General features: G+C 37.7%; 1 protein-coding gene across 2 annotated transcripts in view; it reads left to right on the plus strand.

Annotated features, from left to right (window-relative positions):
* Nucleotides 1-129: 129 nt before the first annotated feature.
* The window catches only part of CFAP210 (cilia and flagella associated protein 210), a 32,707-nt gene continuing 15,071 nt past the window's right edge, over nt 130-17,765 (plus strand). The window contains exons 1-4 of one of the 2 annotated variants that reach the window (XM_057745756.1): nt 130-309; nt 4,474-4,700; nt 9,943-10,116; nt 10,213-10,406. In XM_057745756.1, the coding sequence (XP_057601739.1) occupies nt 261-309; nt 4,474-4,700; nt 9,943-10,116; nt 10,213-10,406 (644 nt within the window). In that variant the 5' untranslated portion in view covers nt 130-260. The remainder of the gene's footprint in view (nt 310-4,473; nt 4,701-9,942; nt 10,117-10,212; nt 10,407-17,765) is intronic. The other variant, XM_057745757.1, reaches the window with a different exon arrangement.

Here is a 17,765-nt window from a genome sequence, read left to right on the forward strand (position 1 = left end):
GGCCTGCTCTGGGTGCCTGCCAGGGAGCGCCGCCGCACGCGCACGTCGGGCCTCGACTTCCCGCGCAGGCGCAGCCTCCCTTCTCCAGCCCCACAGCCCACAGCTGAGGGTCCTTCGTTCCTCTACGACGACTGTTGTCACTTCCGGCGGCGTTGCTAAGCAACTGCGCGGGTTGGCTAACACTCCGCCACCTGGAGTCCGCGGAGCTTCCGCGTCGGAATCGCCTCTGTAAGCCTGAGAGCGCCACGGGCACCTCAGAAATGCTGGTGCGGTTCGGAAGGCGCTGTGGACGGGCAAAGGAAAGCACGGGTGAGCTAAACTGGCCCATCCCAGCACAGGAATTATTTCTGGCCCCCAGGCATGGGGTGAGAGGCGAGGGTGCCTCACCTTCCCAAACCGGCTCCGCTAAGTCAAAAACAGCACCGTGGGCGTTGTCGGGCTCTGTATAAATTAGACAGTTTTGCTCTTGGATGAATGGGTGGGTGGGAAAAGTTTACAGGAATAAGAGTAGAGAAAAGAAGTCAGGGACTCCCAGTTGACCAGCTGCGCATTGGCAGCTCCAAGAGTCTGGTGTTTGCTGAATTCTCTAGCACTTAAGCTTTGTTATTCACTGAGTGAATCAGAGTATATTTTGGAGATATCAGTGACCTCATTAGAGTCTTGGCTCTGCTGTGAACCTACTGAGTACTCTTAGGAAAGGGTCTGAAGGAAAATCTCAATTTCTTCAACTCTAAAATGAAGGTAGGGTCTCAGCCTAAGGCGTATAGAGTGTAAAAATAATGCTGCTTAAGGTATTGTAATTCACATGACCTTTAATAAAAATTTGATTTTGTAATAGAAGTAACCTGGTAGAACGTTTAAAGATCTCTATATTAACTCCAGTGATTTTACTTTCTTAAGGCTGTACATTCCCAATGAATGTTCTCATGGTAACAGTTAGAACCTTGGAAACTTGGACTGTCTTCCTGTCATTGCCTGAGCTTCTGTAGCAATAGAGTTCCCTGTGCCAAATGCTGAGTGAGAGCCGGCCATTCTCCCACCAGCGCACACTAGTGGGTATTTATGCTGTGGAGGACTTAAGAAGTAGCAGCAGAGGGTCATGACATGTAGGAGAGAGACAGTACCCGTGTGGCATGTATTGAAAAACCAAAATTACTCTCACATATTCACTTTCCTATATATAAAGGACTGCATTAAGTCAAAAAGAACAACGGCAAAAATTTCCAAAATCAACTTTTTGGGAACTCATGAAACCAAAGGCTTGTCACAACTGGGGAGTGGGTATCAAGAAAATAACTGAATCTTGGTAAGAACAATGAATTTTTTTTTGCATTTTAACTTGTTCTAGTCCCATACTTTCTCCCTGCCCTATGGTAGTCTAGAAAACCACTGCATTCACAGTGAAATCCAGTGGCTTAGCAGCCTGTGGAGGGAGCAAAATAGAATTGAACCCCTTCCAAAGCCCTCTTCCCAAATAACTTATTATTTGACCAGTCTGGCAGTTCCCTGGAAAATCCCGCTCGCAAGACGTGTCTTTACTTGAGTGGATTCAGAGCTCACCAGTTACGTTTGTTCAAACAATCAGTGTCAATTTTAAAAATTTTTAACTGCTTATCTTCTCCAACAACCATTACTAGCATTGTGTGAAAGCCACTGTAAGGTAGGAATCTTGGAAATAAGACTCTGATTACTGAGAACTGAACTGTGCCTCACCCTAGTGGATTAACGCATGGATATGTGAGATCATTCATAGCTCTGATGTCAGTCAGGGCTCTCCTCATCCTCAAAGTTACGAGAGAAGTTTGGCCCAACTTTTGTGGCCTGAGAGAGTGAAAGTCCTCTCTCAAACTTTCCATGGGTTCTCCTATTTTTTATGGTTCATCATCTCTGCTGCTTTTGTGGTTGTTCTCTTGGTTCTCCTCCTGTCTCAGAGTTCATGAAAAGACCTTGAGTCAAATATCTCATGAATGCAGTTACACTACAGAAGATTGGGGTGTCATGGAGGAGGGCTCACATTGTGTACTACATGGCTTTTTGACATCCTGTTTTCCTGCCGCTGCTGCCAAAGCTTGCTCACCACTGTATACTTTGTGAGGAGCAGCTCCTGCCAGGATGGGCTGTTTGGTCTACCAACCCTTGTAGTATTTTGGCAAATTAAATTGTCTCCATTTTATTTCACATATTAAAGAATTAGAATGACTCTTGGGTCAGAGAAAGAAAAGCATTTTAATATGCTTAACAATATGTTAATCAAAAGCCAGGTGATTTAACTTAGTGGCCTTTGTTTAGCCTCAAATTGTAAGTAACACAAACCAAGTTGAAATAGTTTAGGTAAAGCAAAGGAAATTTGTTACAAGGCTATAATGATGTATTGGTCAGGACCCTTTGGTTACAAGTGACTGATCTAACTCATTGTCGTTAAAAGGGGAATATTTTGGCTCACATACCTGTGAATTTAGGTATAACTTGATCCAGGACACTATTCTACTTCTCAGCTTTGCTTATCTTTATTCTGCATGTGGAGACTTGGTATATGGTAAGCAAGATGGTACCTGTGGTTCTAAACTCACATTTTAGGTTAACAACCAAGTTCTTACTCCCATCAACCTTCATTCAAACCCCAAGAAGACTCTAATTGTCCTACTAGCTTTTTTCTCAGTATCTTTCTGGAGCCACAGGATTTCTTGCTTCTGCTTTTCTACTTCTGTTTCATTCTTCTAATAAATGTAGTAAAAATAATAATAACTAATATTTATTGAGAACATATTGTGTGTCAGGCATGGTTCTAAATTCTTTACATATATTACTTCATCTAATTCTTACACCAACTATATAAAATGAAGTAGGTACCATTAGTATTTCCATTTTGCAATTAAGGAGTTAGATTTAGAGGGTTAAATAATTTTATCTAGATTCACATCGTTCATGTGTAGTGTATTCAGAAACGGTCAAGGTCATCTGTCTCCAGAGTCCACAATCTTACCCACTGTGCTTTATTACCTTTGTTAGGCCTGTGACCACCCACCATTATTCAAATGTATTTCCTATTTTGGTAAATTTTACTCCTTCCAAGTCCTACCTCCTTAAAGCAGAAGGCATTTTTTTTCTGCCTCCCTTGCAGCTAGGGTGCAGACATAGGACCAAGACTCAGCTGGTCAATTATATATGTGCTAGATTTATGTCCTTAAGAGAGCATGTGAGAAAAGAAACAGCATGTTGAATACATTTTCTGGGGAGAGTGGCAGCAAAAGTATAGCAAGTCCAGAGTACTCATGAAGGTTCAGATATATAGTGTTTGGTGGAGCAAGTTGTAAGAGGGCTAAGTTGAGGTACCTGCCCAGTGCCGGTTGCTGTGAATCTTCAGTGGAATCTCATGCTGTGGTCTGTGTGATATTCGTATGTATGTATTCTCAGGGTAACTCTCTGGTGCTCTGAGAGATTCAGTAGGCTATCTAATATCCCTTAATGAATTCTTTTTCTGCTTAAATTAACTAGAGTGAGTTTGGTTGTTTATAATTAAGAACTTCAGTTCAGTAAAAGGGTAGGAACATTTCTTAGAAAAGAGCTGTTATGAGCTCCATTGTGTCATTTAGGATGCTTGTGAATTCATTTCACAGACTACCCAACTCAATATACTTAAAAATGAGGAAATTTATTTGCTCATATAGCAGGAACTCCAGGCTTCAGGTCTGATTAATCTAGCAGCATAATGAAATCCTCATTGCCTCAGGGTCTTCCTTTGTTTCTTCTCTGTGGTTCACAGTTAACAGCTTCATCCTAAGGCTGCTTCCTCTTGTGGTTATAGGATGGTTGCTTGTCTGGTCTTCATGCTTCCTTATTCATATCTAGCTTGAGAATCCCTCTCAGATGTCTCTCCCAGAAGTACAAGGAAGAACTTTTCTAAAAGTCTCAAAGCTCTTTTCCTATTTATCTTCTTATTACAGGAATAATTATTGTCAAGGGAGATGCAAGTATTCTTAAATTAATGAGGCCCACCATGGGACTGAGACTTTAGTCAGTTCTCCATGTTACATTGCTGCTACTCAGTTAGGAAGGGGTTGAGTAGCATAGACACACACAATGTCTACAACCCCACAAGATGAGCATTCCCCAAAGTTATCTACTTATAAACTGCTACTTGATTAACTTTGAAAATGCTTTTATAACAACGTGTTGGGGTAGGTATTATTGATCTCAACTTTAAAGATGTTGATACTGAGACTCCAAGAAGTTAAATGACTTGCCCAAGTTTACATAGTAAAGAATTGACTAAGTAAGGACTCAAATCTGTGTCTTCTGACTTCAAGGTCTTGTATACTTTCCACTTAATCCCAGCTGTTCTTAAGAGAACAAGAATAAAATTATTCTTTGAAACAACTTCCAGATATCATGCCAATACAGAAATGTCTGAGAAAAAGTATCACTTAAAATCTTCTTGAAGGTTTTTAATACTCATTTTTAAAAATTTATTAGAAATAAAGAACTGCGAAGAAGATCAAGTTCTCTATCCACCTCTTCTGCCTAGCAAAGTAGATCTCCGGCAGGTCACCATAATTCCACACAATGAGTGGGAAAGGATTCGAGATAGTCTTGACAGTTTGACAAGAGAAGCAGCACATCTTCGTGCAGAAAGAAAGGCAAAGAAAGAAATGCATTTCCGATCCCAAGAAGTGGTAAAACATTGGACTAATACATATGCAGTAAGTATTAACCACCCAGGAGTATACATGCACTGAAAACTTACTCTTGTTTCTTAGTACTCCTTTATAAATATTTTTAACATGTAAAATTTCATCAAAATGCATTGAAACACATTTTCAACAGCTTTATTTAGGTATAAAGGACATATTTAAAGTGTACAATTAAGATTTGACATATTTATATACCCCTGAAACCATTATAATTAAGATAATGAACATATTAATCACCCCAAAAAGGATTCCCCATGCCCCATTTTACTCCCTCTCACTCCTCCCCATGCCTCCTCTGGTGTCTCTTGACAACCACTGATCTGCTGTCTATTATAAATTTTACTCGGCACAATTATTTTGAGATTCTTTCATGTTTTTGTATCAGTTATTCATACATTTTTATTGCTGAATGGTATTCCATTGTATGGATATACCACAATTTGTTTTTCTGCTCAGTTGTTGATGGTTTTTGTTGTTGTTGATGGTTTGACGTCAAGCAAATATTGACATTTGAGCTGTTTCCAGTTTTCAGCTATTACAAATAAAGCTGCTTATGAACATTCGTATATAAGTCTATGTATGGACATATGCTTTCATTTCTTTTGGGTAAATATGTTGGTGTAGAATCATATGATGGCTGTACATTTAACTTTGTAACATTTAACTTCCAAACTCTTTCCCAAAGTAGTTGTAATTTTACATTCCCACCAGTGGCATATGTTAGTTCTAATTTCCTCCATGTATTTGCCAAATTGCTATCATCAGTCTTTTTAATTATAGACTTTCTAATAGGTATGAAGTAATATTTCATCATAATTTTAATTTCTTTAATTACAATGATGTTGAACATCTTTTCATGAACTAATTTTCTACCTGTGTATCTTCTCTGGTGAAATGTCTGTTCAAGTCTTTTGCTGGGTTTGTTTTCTTATTATTAAGTTTAGAGAACTTTTAAAATATTTTCTAAATACAGGTCCTTTATTAGGCATTTGATTTGAAAATACCAGTTTGTGGCATGGCTTTTTATTCCATTTCAGTGTCTTTCTAAGAGCAGAGGTTTTTTTTTGTTTTTTTGTTTTTAATTAACTAATTTATTTATTGACTGCGCTGGGTCTTCGTTGCTGCACACAGGCTTTCTCTAGTTGTGATGTGCGGGGGCTGCTCTTCATTGTGTTGTGCGGGCTCCTCATTGTGGTGGCTTCTCTTGTTGCAGAGCATGGGCTCTAGGCACATGGGCTTCAGTAGCTGTGGCACATGGGTTCAGTAGTTGTGGCTCATGGGCTCTAGAGCGCAAGCTCAATAGTTGTGGCACACAGGCTTAGTTGCTCTGCGGCATGTGGTATCTTCCTGGGGCAAGGATCAAACCCATGTCCCCTGCATTGGCAGGCGGATTCTTAACTACTGCACCACCTAGGAAGTCCCAAGAGCAGAGTTTTTAATTTTAGTGAAGTCCAGTTTATCAGTTTTTCTTGTATGAATCATCCTTTTAGTGACTTACCTAAGAAATTTTTGCCTAACTCAAGATCACAAAGATTTTCTTCTGTGTTTAAGTTTAAAATTTTAGGTCTTATATATAGGTCTATCTTCTATATTTAGAAGTGAGATATGGATTGAAGTTTATTTTTTTTTTGCCTGTGAATATCCAGTTGTTTCAGCACAATTTGTTGAAAAGACTGTTCTTTCCCCCACTGAATTGCCTGTGCACCATTGTTGGAAATCTGGTTGTCCATATATGTGCAGGGAGATTTTCTGGACTGTACTCGTCCATTGATCTATTCATCTGTCTTTATTTCAATAACACACTGTCTTGAGAGTTGTAGCTTTAATAGTAAGTCTTGAGGACTTCATAGGTGGCGCAGTGGTTGAGAATCCGCCTGCCAATGCAGGGGACACTGGTTTGATCCCTGCTCCAGGAAGATCCCACATACCTCAGAGCAACTAAGCCCATACACCACAACTATTGAGCCTGTGCTCTAGAGCCCATGAGCCACAATTATTGAGCCTGTGTGCCACAGCTACTGAAGCCCACGTGCCTAGAGCCCGTGCTCCACAACAAGAGAAGCCATTACAATGAGAAGCCTGCACACCGCAATGAAGAGTAGCCCCCACTTGCCGCAACTAGAGAAAGCCTGTGTGCAGCATCGAAGACCCAACACAGCCAATAAATATATTAATTAATTTAAAAATTAACTCTTGAAATCAGGTAGTACTGGTCCTCCAACTTTGTTCTTTTTCAAAGTTGTTCTGGTTATTCTAGGTCCTTTGTGCTTCCGCATGAATTTTAGAATCAGCTTGTCAATTTCTGTGAAAAAGCCAGCTGGGATTTTGTTTGGGATTGTGTTGAATTTCTAGATCAATTTGGAGAAAACTTACATTTTGACAGTATTGAGTCTTCTAACCCATGAACACAGTGTTTTTTCCATTTGTATAGGTCTTATTTAATTTCTGTCAGTAATATTTTATAGTTTTTAGGGTATAGGTCTTATTCACCTTTTTTTCATATTTATCCCTAAGTAATTACTATTTTTTATTTATTATAAATGATTTTTTGTTTCAATTTGTTATTTATTTTTAGCTATAGAAATACAGTTAATTTTTTCTATGTTGATCTTGTATCCTGCAACATTGCTAACCTTGCTTATTAGTTCTAGTGGCTTTTTTATAGATTCCATCAGATTTTCTACTAGACAATCATGATGTCAGAAAGTAAAGACAGGGACTTCTCTGGTGGTCCAGTGGTTAAGACTCCATGCCTCCACTGCAGGGGGCACTGGTTCGGTCCTTGGTCAGGGAACTAAGATCTCTCATGCTGCAGGGCACAGCCAAAAACAAAAAAAAAAGGTGAAGAGAGTTTTACAAATTTTACTTCCTTCTTTCCAATCTGGGTTCCCTTTTAGTTCTTTTTTTCTTTTTCTTTTTGCCTTATTGTACAGAAATGGATGTTAGATTTTTTTTGGGGGGGGGGGGAGTACACCAAGTTCAGTCATCTGTTTTTATACACATATCCCTGTATTCCCTCCCTCCCTCGACTCCCTGGATGTTAGATTTTTTTAAAGTGCTTTTCTTTTGCTTATTATCTATTGAGATAATCGTGAAGTTTTAATTTTTCATTTTGTTATATGGTGAATTACATTGATTGATTTTCAAATATTGAACCAACCTTGCGTTCCTGGGATAAACATCTGCTGGTTGTGATGTATTATCTTTTTGATAGATTGTTTGTTAAAATGTTAATTTTTGTGTCTGTGTTCATGGGGGGTATTGGTCTGTAGTTTTCTTGAAATATCTTTGTCTAGTTTGGGTATCAGGGTAATGCTGGTTATTGTTATGACAGAGGATTGTACAAAAACACAGGATCTGAAACTGAGGAACCAAGGAGCTTCTTGAGGAATCAAGTCAGCTTCTTTTCAAATGCGTCTGATTTGTCTGTCTTCCTATCTTTTTCTAGAACTAGATATGTCTTTGCTGTGCCCTTCTCTGTGCTTCTGTAAGATTCTGTACCTAAGAGGTACAGTAACTTGCAGTTTAGTTCCATGTACATGAGTGGGAAACTACTTCAAAATGGGAAGATGTCCTCTGACTCCTTTTATTATCTCACCTGGGGGAAAATGCTGGGAAAAGATGTTCTCATTCTCCACTATACTTTCCTAGATCATTTGAGGAAACAAGAAGCAGAATTTTTTCCTGTTTTCTAGTAGAATTTTTAAAACTATGTGCAAGCATAATATCTGTTCAGAGAGTTCTCACCTTTTTTTTTTTTTAACGCGTATTTCCTTTGTTGCAACGTACATTATTTATCTTTGGGAGGAGACACAGAAAGCTTGTGTTACCTTGCTTTAGGAACAGTGTTCATAATTTATTAATTCTCTCTTTTCTAGAAGAGGGAAGAGTAATATCATGACTGATGTCATATATGTAATATATGTAATGTAATATATGACATTCTGAAAAAGGCAAAACGTAAAAGGAAAGAAAACAGTTCAGTGGTTGCCAGGGAATGCAGGTAGTTGACTCTAACAGGGCATGAGGCAGTTTATTTGGAGGATGGAACTGCTCTATAAGTGACTTCATGCATTTGTAAAACTGTACACTAAAAAAGCATATGCAATTTATACCCTAAAAACCTTGATTTTAGAAAAGCCCCTGGTCTATAAATAGGGGAGTAGAATACACCCCCCCTTCTTTTCCCAGAAGTACCATGATATACCTAATACTTTACACCTCCAGGGGTGTTAAAGAAGAAAAAGAAATATAGTAAATGTAGTAAAAATATGATAATAAAATCTGCAATATAGGCACAGAGATTGGCAAGATGATACATATGCAGAGAGAGCCTAGAAACAATCCTATGTTATATATGGGAGCTCGACATATGCTAGAAATGTCATTGAAAATCAGAAGGGAAAAGATGGGAATTCAGTAACAGATACTGAGATGATTGGCATATGGAAAAGATGAAATTATATCCCCATGGTACAGAATATACAAAAATGAATTTCAGCTGGATTTAAGACCTAAATGTGAAAAGTGAAATTGTAAAACTTTAAAAATAAATCATAGGATATCTTCAAGATTTCAGGGTAAGATTTTCTTAAGACATAGGAAGTGTAACCTATAAAGGAGAAAAAGACTTCTGACAGGAGACATTGGCTGCCTCCCCAGAGGTGTAGAAGAACATGTAAAATATGCCATTGTTGATTTTTTAAAGGAACAAAAGTAGTAATATATATATTTGTTACTTAAATATAGAAAAGAACCATGGAAGTAAATGCAAGAAACTAATAATGGTTATCTTTTTTTTTTTTTTTTAATAGTGGTTATCTTAGAGATTGCAGGTGGAAGTTAGAATTGGAAGGAGAGTTCCACTATATACTTTTGTAATATGTGTGTGTGTGTGTGTGTGTGTGTGTGTGTATTTTTGCCCCACCACGCAGCATACGGCATCCTAGTTCCCCAACCAGGGATCGAACCTGTGCCCCCTGCATTGGAAGTCTGGAGTCTTAACCACTGGACTGCCAGGGAAGTCCCCATGTACTTTTGTAATATTTTGGATTTTGAATGAAGTAATTGTGTTAACTACTTAAAAATTCAATTAAAGATTAGCTCATAAGTATAACCTCATATTTATTAATGATATATGCAAATACAATAAAGGCTCATAAGGAAAGCTCAAATTATCATATTATAATGTTAAATTTTGTAAAGTTAAGTTGAAAAATGAAAACAGACTACTGCTTTTTTCTTTTTGTAGGGGATGAAAGAACAGAAACTTGAAGCCAAAAAGAAACGTGATGAAGAAATAGAGGCAGAAAGACAAATTCTTGATGTGGAAGAAGCAACACACAAACAAGGAGAAAGGAAAAAGGCCATTGAATATGCAAAGCAATATCAATTTTACCAGACAGAAAGAGTGAAAAACTTTCATGTACTACTTGAGTTTTCTTGTATTTTTTATATATATTTAACATATGTATTCATAATCAGACTTTATTTTCTTAAAATATTGCAATTTTTTTTGTAGTCAGGACTTCTTCTTAGTAGAGTTATGAAAGAACGTGATGCACAGATTGAATTCCAAAAGAGTAAAATAAAATCTGATAAAAAATGGGAGGAACAAATGAAACTCAACGTTGAAAAAGCTGTTAAAGAAGAGCAAGAAAAAGCAGAAAAACAACGCAGAGATAGAGTGGCTCTTGCCAAAGATCATTTAAAACAGTATGTATACATAAATTACCATTTTTTCTTCCCCCTTTTCTCGTAATGGATATAGCTTTTTTTCCTGATTATTAAAGTAACATATGCTAATATACCTAGTAAGTAGAAAAAAATACAAAGAGGTTAAAAGTCATTATTACCACCTAACCCAGAGATAATATATTAATTACAATTGTTATAATAATAACCCAGAGATAATATAATTAGTTACAATTGTTAACAGACAACCACACAATCTAGTGGCATTCAACAATAAACATTTATTTCCTATGTATCTGTGGGTTGTTTGGGCCTGGCTGGGTAGCTTGTCTTCAAACTTTAGGACTGGCTGGATTTTCTTGTTACTGTGGGGAGGGTTCTGATCCTGTTCCATGTGGGCCTCATTCTGAGGTCCAGGACGAAGGGACAGCAAGCACCTAGGGAAAACTTTTCTCATGATATTGACAGATGCAAGAGAATGAGCCCAAGCTTGCAAGCACATGGCTAAACTCAAAGTCAAAGGGCAAAGAAATACACTTGGCCTACCATGAGTCTAAAGCAAGTCACGTGAACATGCTGACATCAGTGGGACAGAGCAATAGATTCCCATGGAAGTGGGGAATGAGAGAGTCATTCATTTTCAACAATTACCTAATTCACCACAATAATTTGTTGTTTTGGTATGTAGCCATATAGACTTTTTTTGATGTTAGTTGTGGAGAGGGTCACATTCATTGAGGTATAATTTACATTTAATAAAATTCACCTTTTAAAAACCATATTGCCGTATAACCACCCCCAAATCAAGATACAGAACACTTGATTGCCCCAAAAAAGTTCCCTTGTGCCCCTTTGCATTAAGTTCTATCCCCCACCCTCAGCCCTTGGCAAAAAAAAAATCATTGATCCACTGATACAGACTCTTTCTGAACATGTATACTCACATTTTATAAAATAAAGTTGGATCAACAGTATTTTTTCAAATTTTTTTTCACTTACCAGTATGTCATGAATTCTTGCCATGTTGGTAAATAGAAATCAAACGTGATCTTTTTTTAAAAGTAGCTAATACTGTATATATATGGGGGTGGGGGTGTATTTGTGTGTTATTTTACTTACTTTTCTAAATAACTGATGCATGCAAATATGAAAAGGCAGAAAGGGGATTTAGTGAAAAGTCTCTTCCTTGTCCACCAGCCACCTTGTTTCTCTAACGTGAGACCAGTTTCTTCACACTATAGTTTAAATGTATATATATTGTGTAAATGTATCCAAAAAATTAAACTCTGTTGGACACTTTTACCATTTTTAAAGAAAAAATTATTGTTATACTTAAACATTACATCATTAATTTATGATCATTATAGAGTTAAAAAATATGAACTAAAATGAAATATAAATTAAAAATCACCAGAAACTCTGTGATCCAGATTAGGCACTCTTAACATCTGAGTGTACATCTACTTTTCAAAATTTTAAAAAAATTTTACGAATAATAAAGGAACATATGCTTATTGTTTAAAATTCAAACAGTACAACAAAATTTGGAGTAAAATTTAGAAGCTCTTCTTTATTTCCACTCTAGTCAGTGTCTGTCTCTTTAAGTTCCATTTAACTCTTCAAAAATAGCCATTATTAAAAATTTTATAGCTATCACTTCAGAATGTTTTATTGCAGTTACTGATATTTATATTCAGGACATATTTAAGTGTGTATATATTTTTTTAACATGAATGTTATATATTTTTTGTGAGTTTATTTTTTCATTCAACAGTATACTTTGAACATTTTTTATGCCAGAAAATATGGATTTCACATCTTTTAAAATCATATTGTACACTAAGCATGTACATTATTTATTTAACTACATTATTATTGAGGGAAATTTGGATTCCACTCCCTTCCCCCCATTTCTAACAATACTGCAGTGAACATCCTTGAGCATATATCTTTTGTGCAAAGATGTACTTATATAGGATAGACTTCTTGAAGTAGACTTGGATTTACATTTGGAGAGATACTGCCAAACTGCCCTTTGAGAAGCTTTTAAGTATACATTCATTAATGATGTCTGATACAGTTTTCTTTATATTATAACCAATTTGGATAGTATTTTTTTGTGATTTAATGGACAAAAACTGGTATCTTTTAATTTCCATTTCTCTTAATTTCTAGTAAGGCAGTGCATTTTTTCATGTGTAAGTGTTGACTTGTTTGGGGTTTTGTTATCATGAATTAGTTACTCCTTTGTTCTTTTGTGTAGGTTGTTTCATATTGAAGTGTGTGTTTATCAATGATTAATTAAAAACTGACTAATAAGTGGTTTTTATGTTAGATATTAATTTATTAGAGATATTTCAGATTTTTGTCACCTTTTCTGAATGTTTTTCAGTTTTTAGAAAATATTTTTATGTGCTAAAATCTGTCTCTTTTCATTACTATGAAAAAAAGGTTTTGGTTTTTGTGTATATATTATTTCTCAAAATCACAAATGTCTAAGTGACATAGACATCAATTCTTAGCATACATGTGTTGCCAAATTATGTATTCTTCAGTTCTTTTAACCCTTAGTGAAAAGAGAAGGGAAATGTTTGGATTTATTGTTTTTTTCTTTGGCAGCGTAGAGACCCAAGGGTTTGTGCAAGTTAGGGACAGAGCTGTTGCTGGAGGGAGGCAAATGTTTGACCAGTGAGTCACCCTTGAGAAATCTCTCTTCTTGTATTGGCTGTTGCAGCTCAGGGGTAATTACAGGTAGCAGCCTGATAGTCAGCAAGCTACCTGGCCAGTGCTAAAACCTACAGGCCTTCCACCCACATATAGCCTTTGTATGTGGGCTGTGTCTGGGCCATAGGATCCCCTTTCATGTGGTCTTTGGCGATAGGATGGAGGTTCAAGCAAGTTTAGGATTTGTTTTAGTTGTTTCTTTGGATTATGTTCAGTGTATCTAGGAGATATTCATCAGGTTCTGAGGTTAGCATAAATTCCTTTACTTACTCTTCACAGTGGGCTCTGTCTTTGCGAATGGTGGCCAAGTGTTACTTATTCTCTTTACATTCTCAACTGCCCATTTTTTCCCTAAAATTTCTTGAAAATTCAGGTATGCTTTAGTTTCTAGTAGTGGTATAGAATTTTCCCCATTCCAGTGGTTGCACTGTGGGGAATTAGGAGGGGAAGGATATTTGACATGTGAGCTTGGGTTGCCATTTGGTTCCAGACGTCCTGCATCTTAAATTTATTAAGAAACATTCAGAATGAAAGTTCTTTAAAAAAAAAAAAGAAAAGAAACATTCAGGAACTTCCCTGATGGTCCAATGGTTAAGACTCTGCACTTCCACTGTAGGGGGTGCGGGTTCCATCCCTGGTTGGGGAACTAAGATCCTGCATGCCACGCAGCAAAGCCAAAAAGTAAAACAAAAACAAACAACAAAAAAAATTCAACTACAAAATTATCATCATGTTGTATTCTGTTGAATGTTGACGCATGTGTCAGTTATATACAGCTCAAAATGCATGTTACTTTAAAATACTGTTAGGAATGGTGGTGAGCCAGTAAAAAGCCTCTTTAAGACAAAAGTAAAATTGGAATCATAGCACTGGTATTAAGCTGAGTGGAAACAGAGGACTATATGGTAGAAAAGGGAGGAGAAGAAGAGGATTTTTTTCCCTGTTCTTGAATAATAAGAGTTTATTCTGGAGCAGAATTTCAAGATAGGCTATTTATTCATTCAGTCATATTCATTGTTACAAACATTTATTGAGCAATCTGTTTGCCAGCCACTATTCTAGTCACTGAGACTACAAAAATGAATATGATATAGTCTTTTTCCTTAAGAAGTTTACAATCTGGGGAGGAGGCTATAGCTATAAAACAAATAGACTATGATAGTAAATATTTTGGCAAATATATATACAGAGTGTACGGAAGCATATAAAATGGACATCTGATTCGGTCTAGAGAAAGCTTTTCAGAAGAGATCAGCTCCTGTATTTCATTCTGAAGAATGAGTAGGAATAAGTCATGCAAAGAGTAGGAGATGTAGAAGTATTTTAAGCAGAGGAAATGACATGGGTGAAGGCCCAGAGGTGAGATAGAATATGGTGAATGTGGGTAACTATAAGTAGTCAAGATGGCTGTAATATAGAGGACTAAGAGGGCGGTGTTAAAGGTGAGATTGGAGAGACAGGCAAGGGCCAGATCATGATGTGCCTTGTAGGCCATGTGTCTTAAGGTCTCCCAAAATTTGGGATGACTCTCCTCTTTAAGCAGAGACCAAATTTTAATTCTTTTAATCACTAAGAAATGGGAATTGCAGGTTCTAAGAGGCAAGACACTTTTGCATGCCCTTCTAATTATATTACCAAGTGCTACCCAGGTATCATCTGGTGGGCATTTAAAATACATCCACACATTATTTGATATTCCTCCCTTCAGAGGGTAGAGCCTAATTCCTTTCCCTCTCAAGTGTGGGCCATACGTAGTAACTCATTTCCGAAGATTAGAATGAGATAGAAGTAATGGTGTGTGACATCCTGAGATTAGGACAGAAAAGGCATTGTGGCTTCCTCCTGGGCCTCTCTCTTGGATTGCTCATTCTGGGGAAGCTAACTGCCGTATTGTAAGATACTCAGGCAGCTCTGTGGAGAGGTCCATGTGGCAAGGAGCTGAGGCCTCCTGCCAACAGATATGTGAAAATCGGTTCTCCAGCCTCTGTCAAGCCTTCAGATGATTACAGCTCCAACATCTTTTTTTTTTTTTTAATATTTATTTATTTATTTGGCTGCATTGGATCTTAGTTGCAGCACAAAGGATCTTTGTTGCAGCATGTGGGGCCTTTCATTGCGAGGTGTGGGCTTTTTGTTGCAGAGCGTGGGCTTCTCTCTAGTTGTGGCACGTGGGCGTCTCTCTAGTTGTGGTGCACAGGCTCAGTAGTTGCAGCACATGGGCTCTCTAGTTGTGGCACGTGGGCTCTAGAGCACATGGGCTTAGTTGCCGTGCGGCATGTGGGATCTTAGTTCCCTGACCAGGGATTGAACCTGTGTGCCCTGCAAGAAGGTGGATTCTCAACAACTGGACCACTAGGGAAGTCCCCAGCTCCAACATCTTGACTATAATTTCTTGAGGACCACCCAGCTAGGCCACTCTCAGATTCTTGAATCTCAAAAATGGTCTGAGATAATAAATGTTTGTTGTTTTAAGCCACTAAATTTAGGGGTAGTTACTCAACAATAGATAACTAAAACACACTATACAGCTAGCTGCAGGCCCTGTACCTGAAAGTGAGATTTTTTTCACACACTTCTTAAACAGTCTCTGGGCTGCAGGCCTGGGCAGCCTATTTCACTGTTGGTCTTTGAGCAGTATGAGAGTCAGCCTGTAACTCACAGTGGGCATGATGAGGATAGGACAAATAAGGGACTCTAGTGACACCAGAATCCCCTCAAAGAGGGATTTTGACAAACAACTTTAAACATAATTATTGAAAAGACACTTTTAAGAGTATAGACAGTGAATAATTCTATTTCCTTCTGTTGATAGGTAAGCCTTTCTCTAGGAAGGAGCCCATAGACCTTGCTTAAGAACAACTCAGTTACTGTTAATCTCATCAGCTTCCCAAACGAAGGAAAAATCACCATAGGATAGTTGCATCACTTTCTCCTGGATAAGAGAACAGGGCTTAAGTGATCTCATTTATTTCTCCTGATTAAAAGCCATCCTAAATCTTGTAACTTCCAAATTTGTAACTCTAGTCCAGACTCTCCCTTGAGTCCCAGATTCACATATCCAACCACTTTTAAGACATGTCCACTTGGATATCTCTTAGGTACCTCAGATTTAAAATGTCTAACACATAATTATTGATTCTCCACCCCCACGGTGGACTTTCCAGTGGCATCCTTACCACTCAGTCATTCAAACCAGAATGCTAGGAATCCACCTTTATTTTCCTTTATTTCCCACATCAAATCTATCAGCATTTCATGTTGATTTTTTCTCCACAACAAATCTTGAATTTACTGCTGTCATCTTAGTCCAGGCCACCCTCATATCCTGTGGATTGTTGTATCAACCTCTTAACTGACCTCCTATTCTCTCTTGCTAAATCCTTCTCCTTTCATCATCCAGAGAGATTTTATTAAAATGAAAATTGATCATAATATTCTCCTACCTAAAACATTTCAATGGCTTTCCATTCATTTAAGATAAAATGGAAACTCAGCTATCTCTTGCAAGGCCTTGTGTCATCTGGCCTCATCTACTTCTCAGATTTCTTTTCTACCACTCTTTCCCTTAGTTTTATACCTCCATCACCCTGATCTTCCAGGCCTCAGGCTCCTGTCAGACCGTTACTTGCTGCATGGCCTTTTCATATGTTTTTTCTTCTGTCTAGGATTTTACCCTCCCCTTCTTTATCCATGGGCTTCTCAACAGCTCAGAGAGGTCTTCCTTATCTTAGGGAACAGCTCTGTCCAAAGGTATATAAAATAAAATAACTCATTTGTTATTCTTTTTCTTGTTCTGTTATTTTCTTTATAAGACTTACCTGGATTTGTAATTATATTATTTGTCTATTTACTTTCTTTGTTTGTTTTTGCCTGTCTTCCCCACTGGAATGTAAACTTCTTGAGGGCAGGAACCATGTTTTTCTGTTTCATCGTTATAGTAGAAATCAATAAATAGTTGTTAAGTAAATGAATGAGAGGTCTAAAGATTACAGAAGAGTTAAGTATGATTCTTAAGTCTCTAGAATAGGCAAGAGAAAAGAAGTTGGTACTGTTCACCAAGATAAGGACAAGAGACAAAAAGGTTCAGTTTAGAAGAGGAGTATGAGTTTGGTTTTAGACATAGTGAATGTATCTATGTAATAAAATAGTCAGGTGGTGATGCCTGTTGGGTTGTCTCTTTGAGAATCAAGCATGTCTATTATAATATAGACCTCATTTTTGATGTTTGGATGCTGACTTCTTGTTAGGCCTCACCCTCCCTTCCCCTTTGGCCCCACATCTGGACAGGCTAATAAGAAGTCCCCTGGGTTTGCCTCTTCCTTTGTTGCCTGCAGGAAATTTAAATCTCCTGTGCACAGGAACTTTTCCCCAGTTTCACCCCTTAGTGACAATAAAGGCCCAGACTCACTTCCTCTGCCTTGCCCAAGTCAATCCAGACCTACTTATGCCTACACAGCTCTGTTGGGAGTCCCTTGTGTGAGTAATACTTTCTCTCAAATTCTCTTAGTGTGTGAAGTGTCAACTGAACCAAATTTTGGGTAGGGGTCCCTTTTACTTTTATAGGAGGACTATGCAACATCTATGTAAGGTCAAGTCAGATCTGAGCTATATAAACACAGATTTGGGAGCTTCAGAATGTGAATCAGGGATAGCAAA

Source organism: Hippopotamus amphibius, chromosome 8 (genome assembly GCF_030028045.1).
Source record: "Hippopotamus amphibius kiboko isolate mHipAmp2 chromosome 8, mHipAmp2.hap2, whole genome shotgun sequence".
NCBI classification, from domain to species: Eukaryota; Metazoa; Chordata; class Mammalia; order Artiodactyla; family Hippopotamidae; genus Hippopotamus; species Hippopotamus amphibius.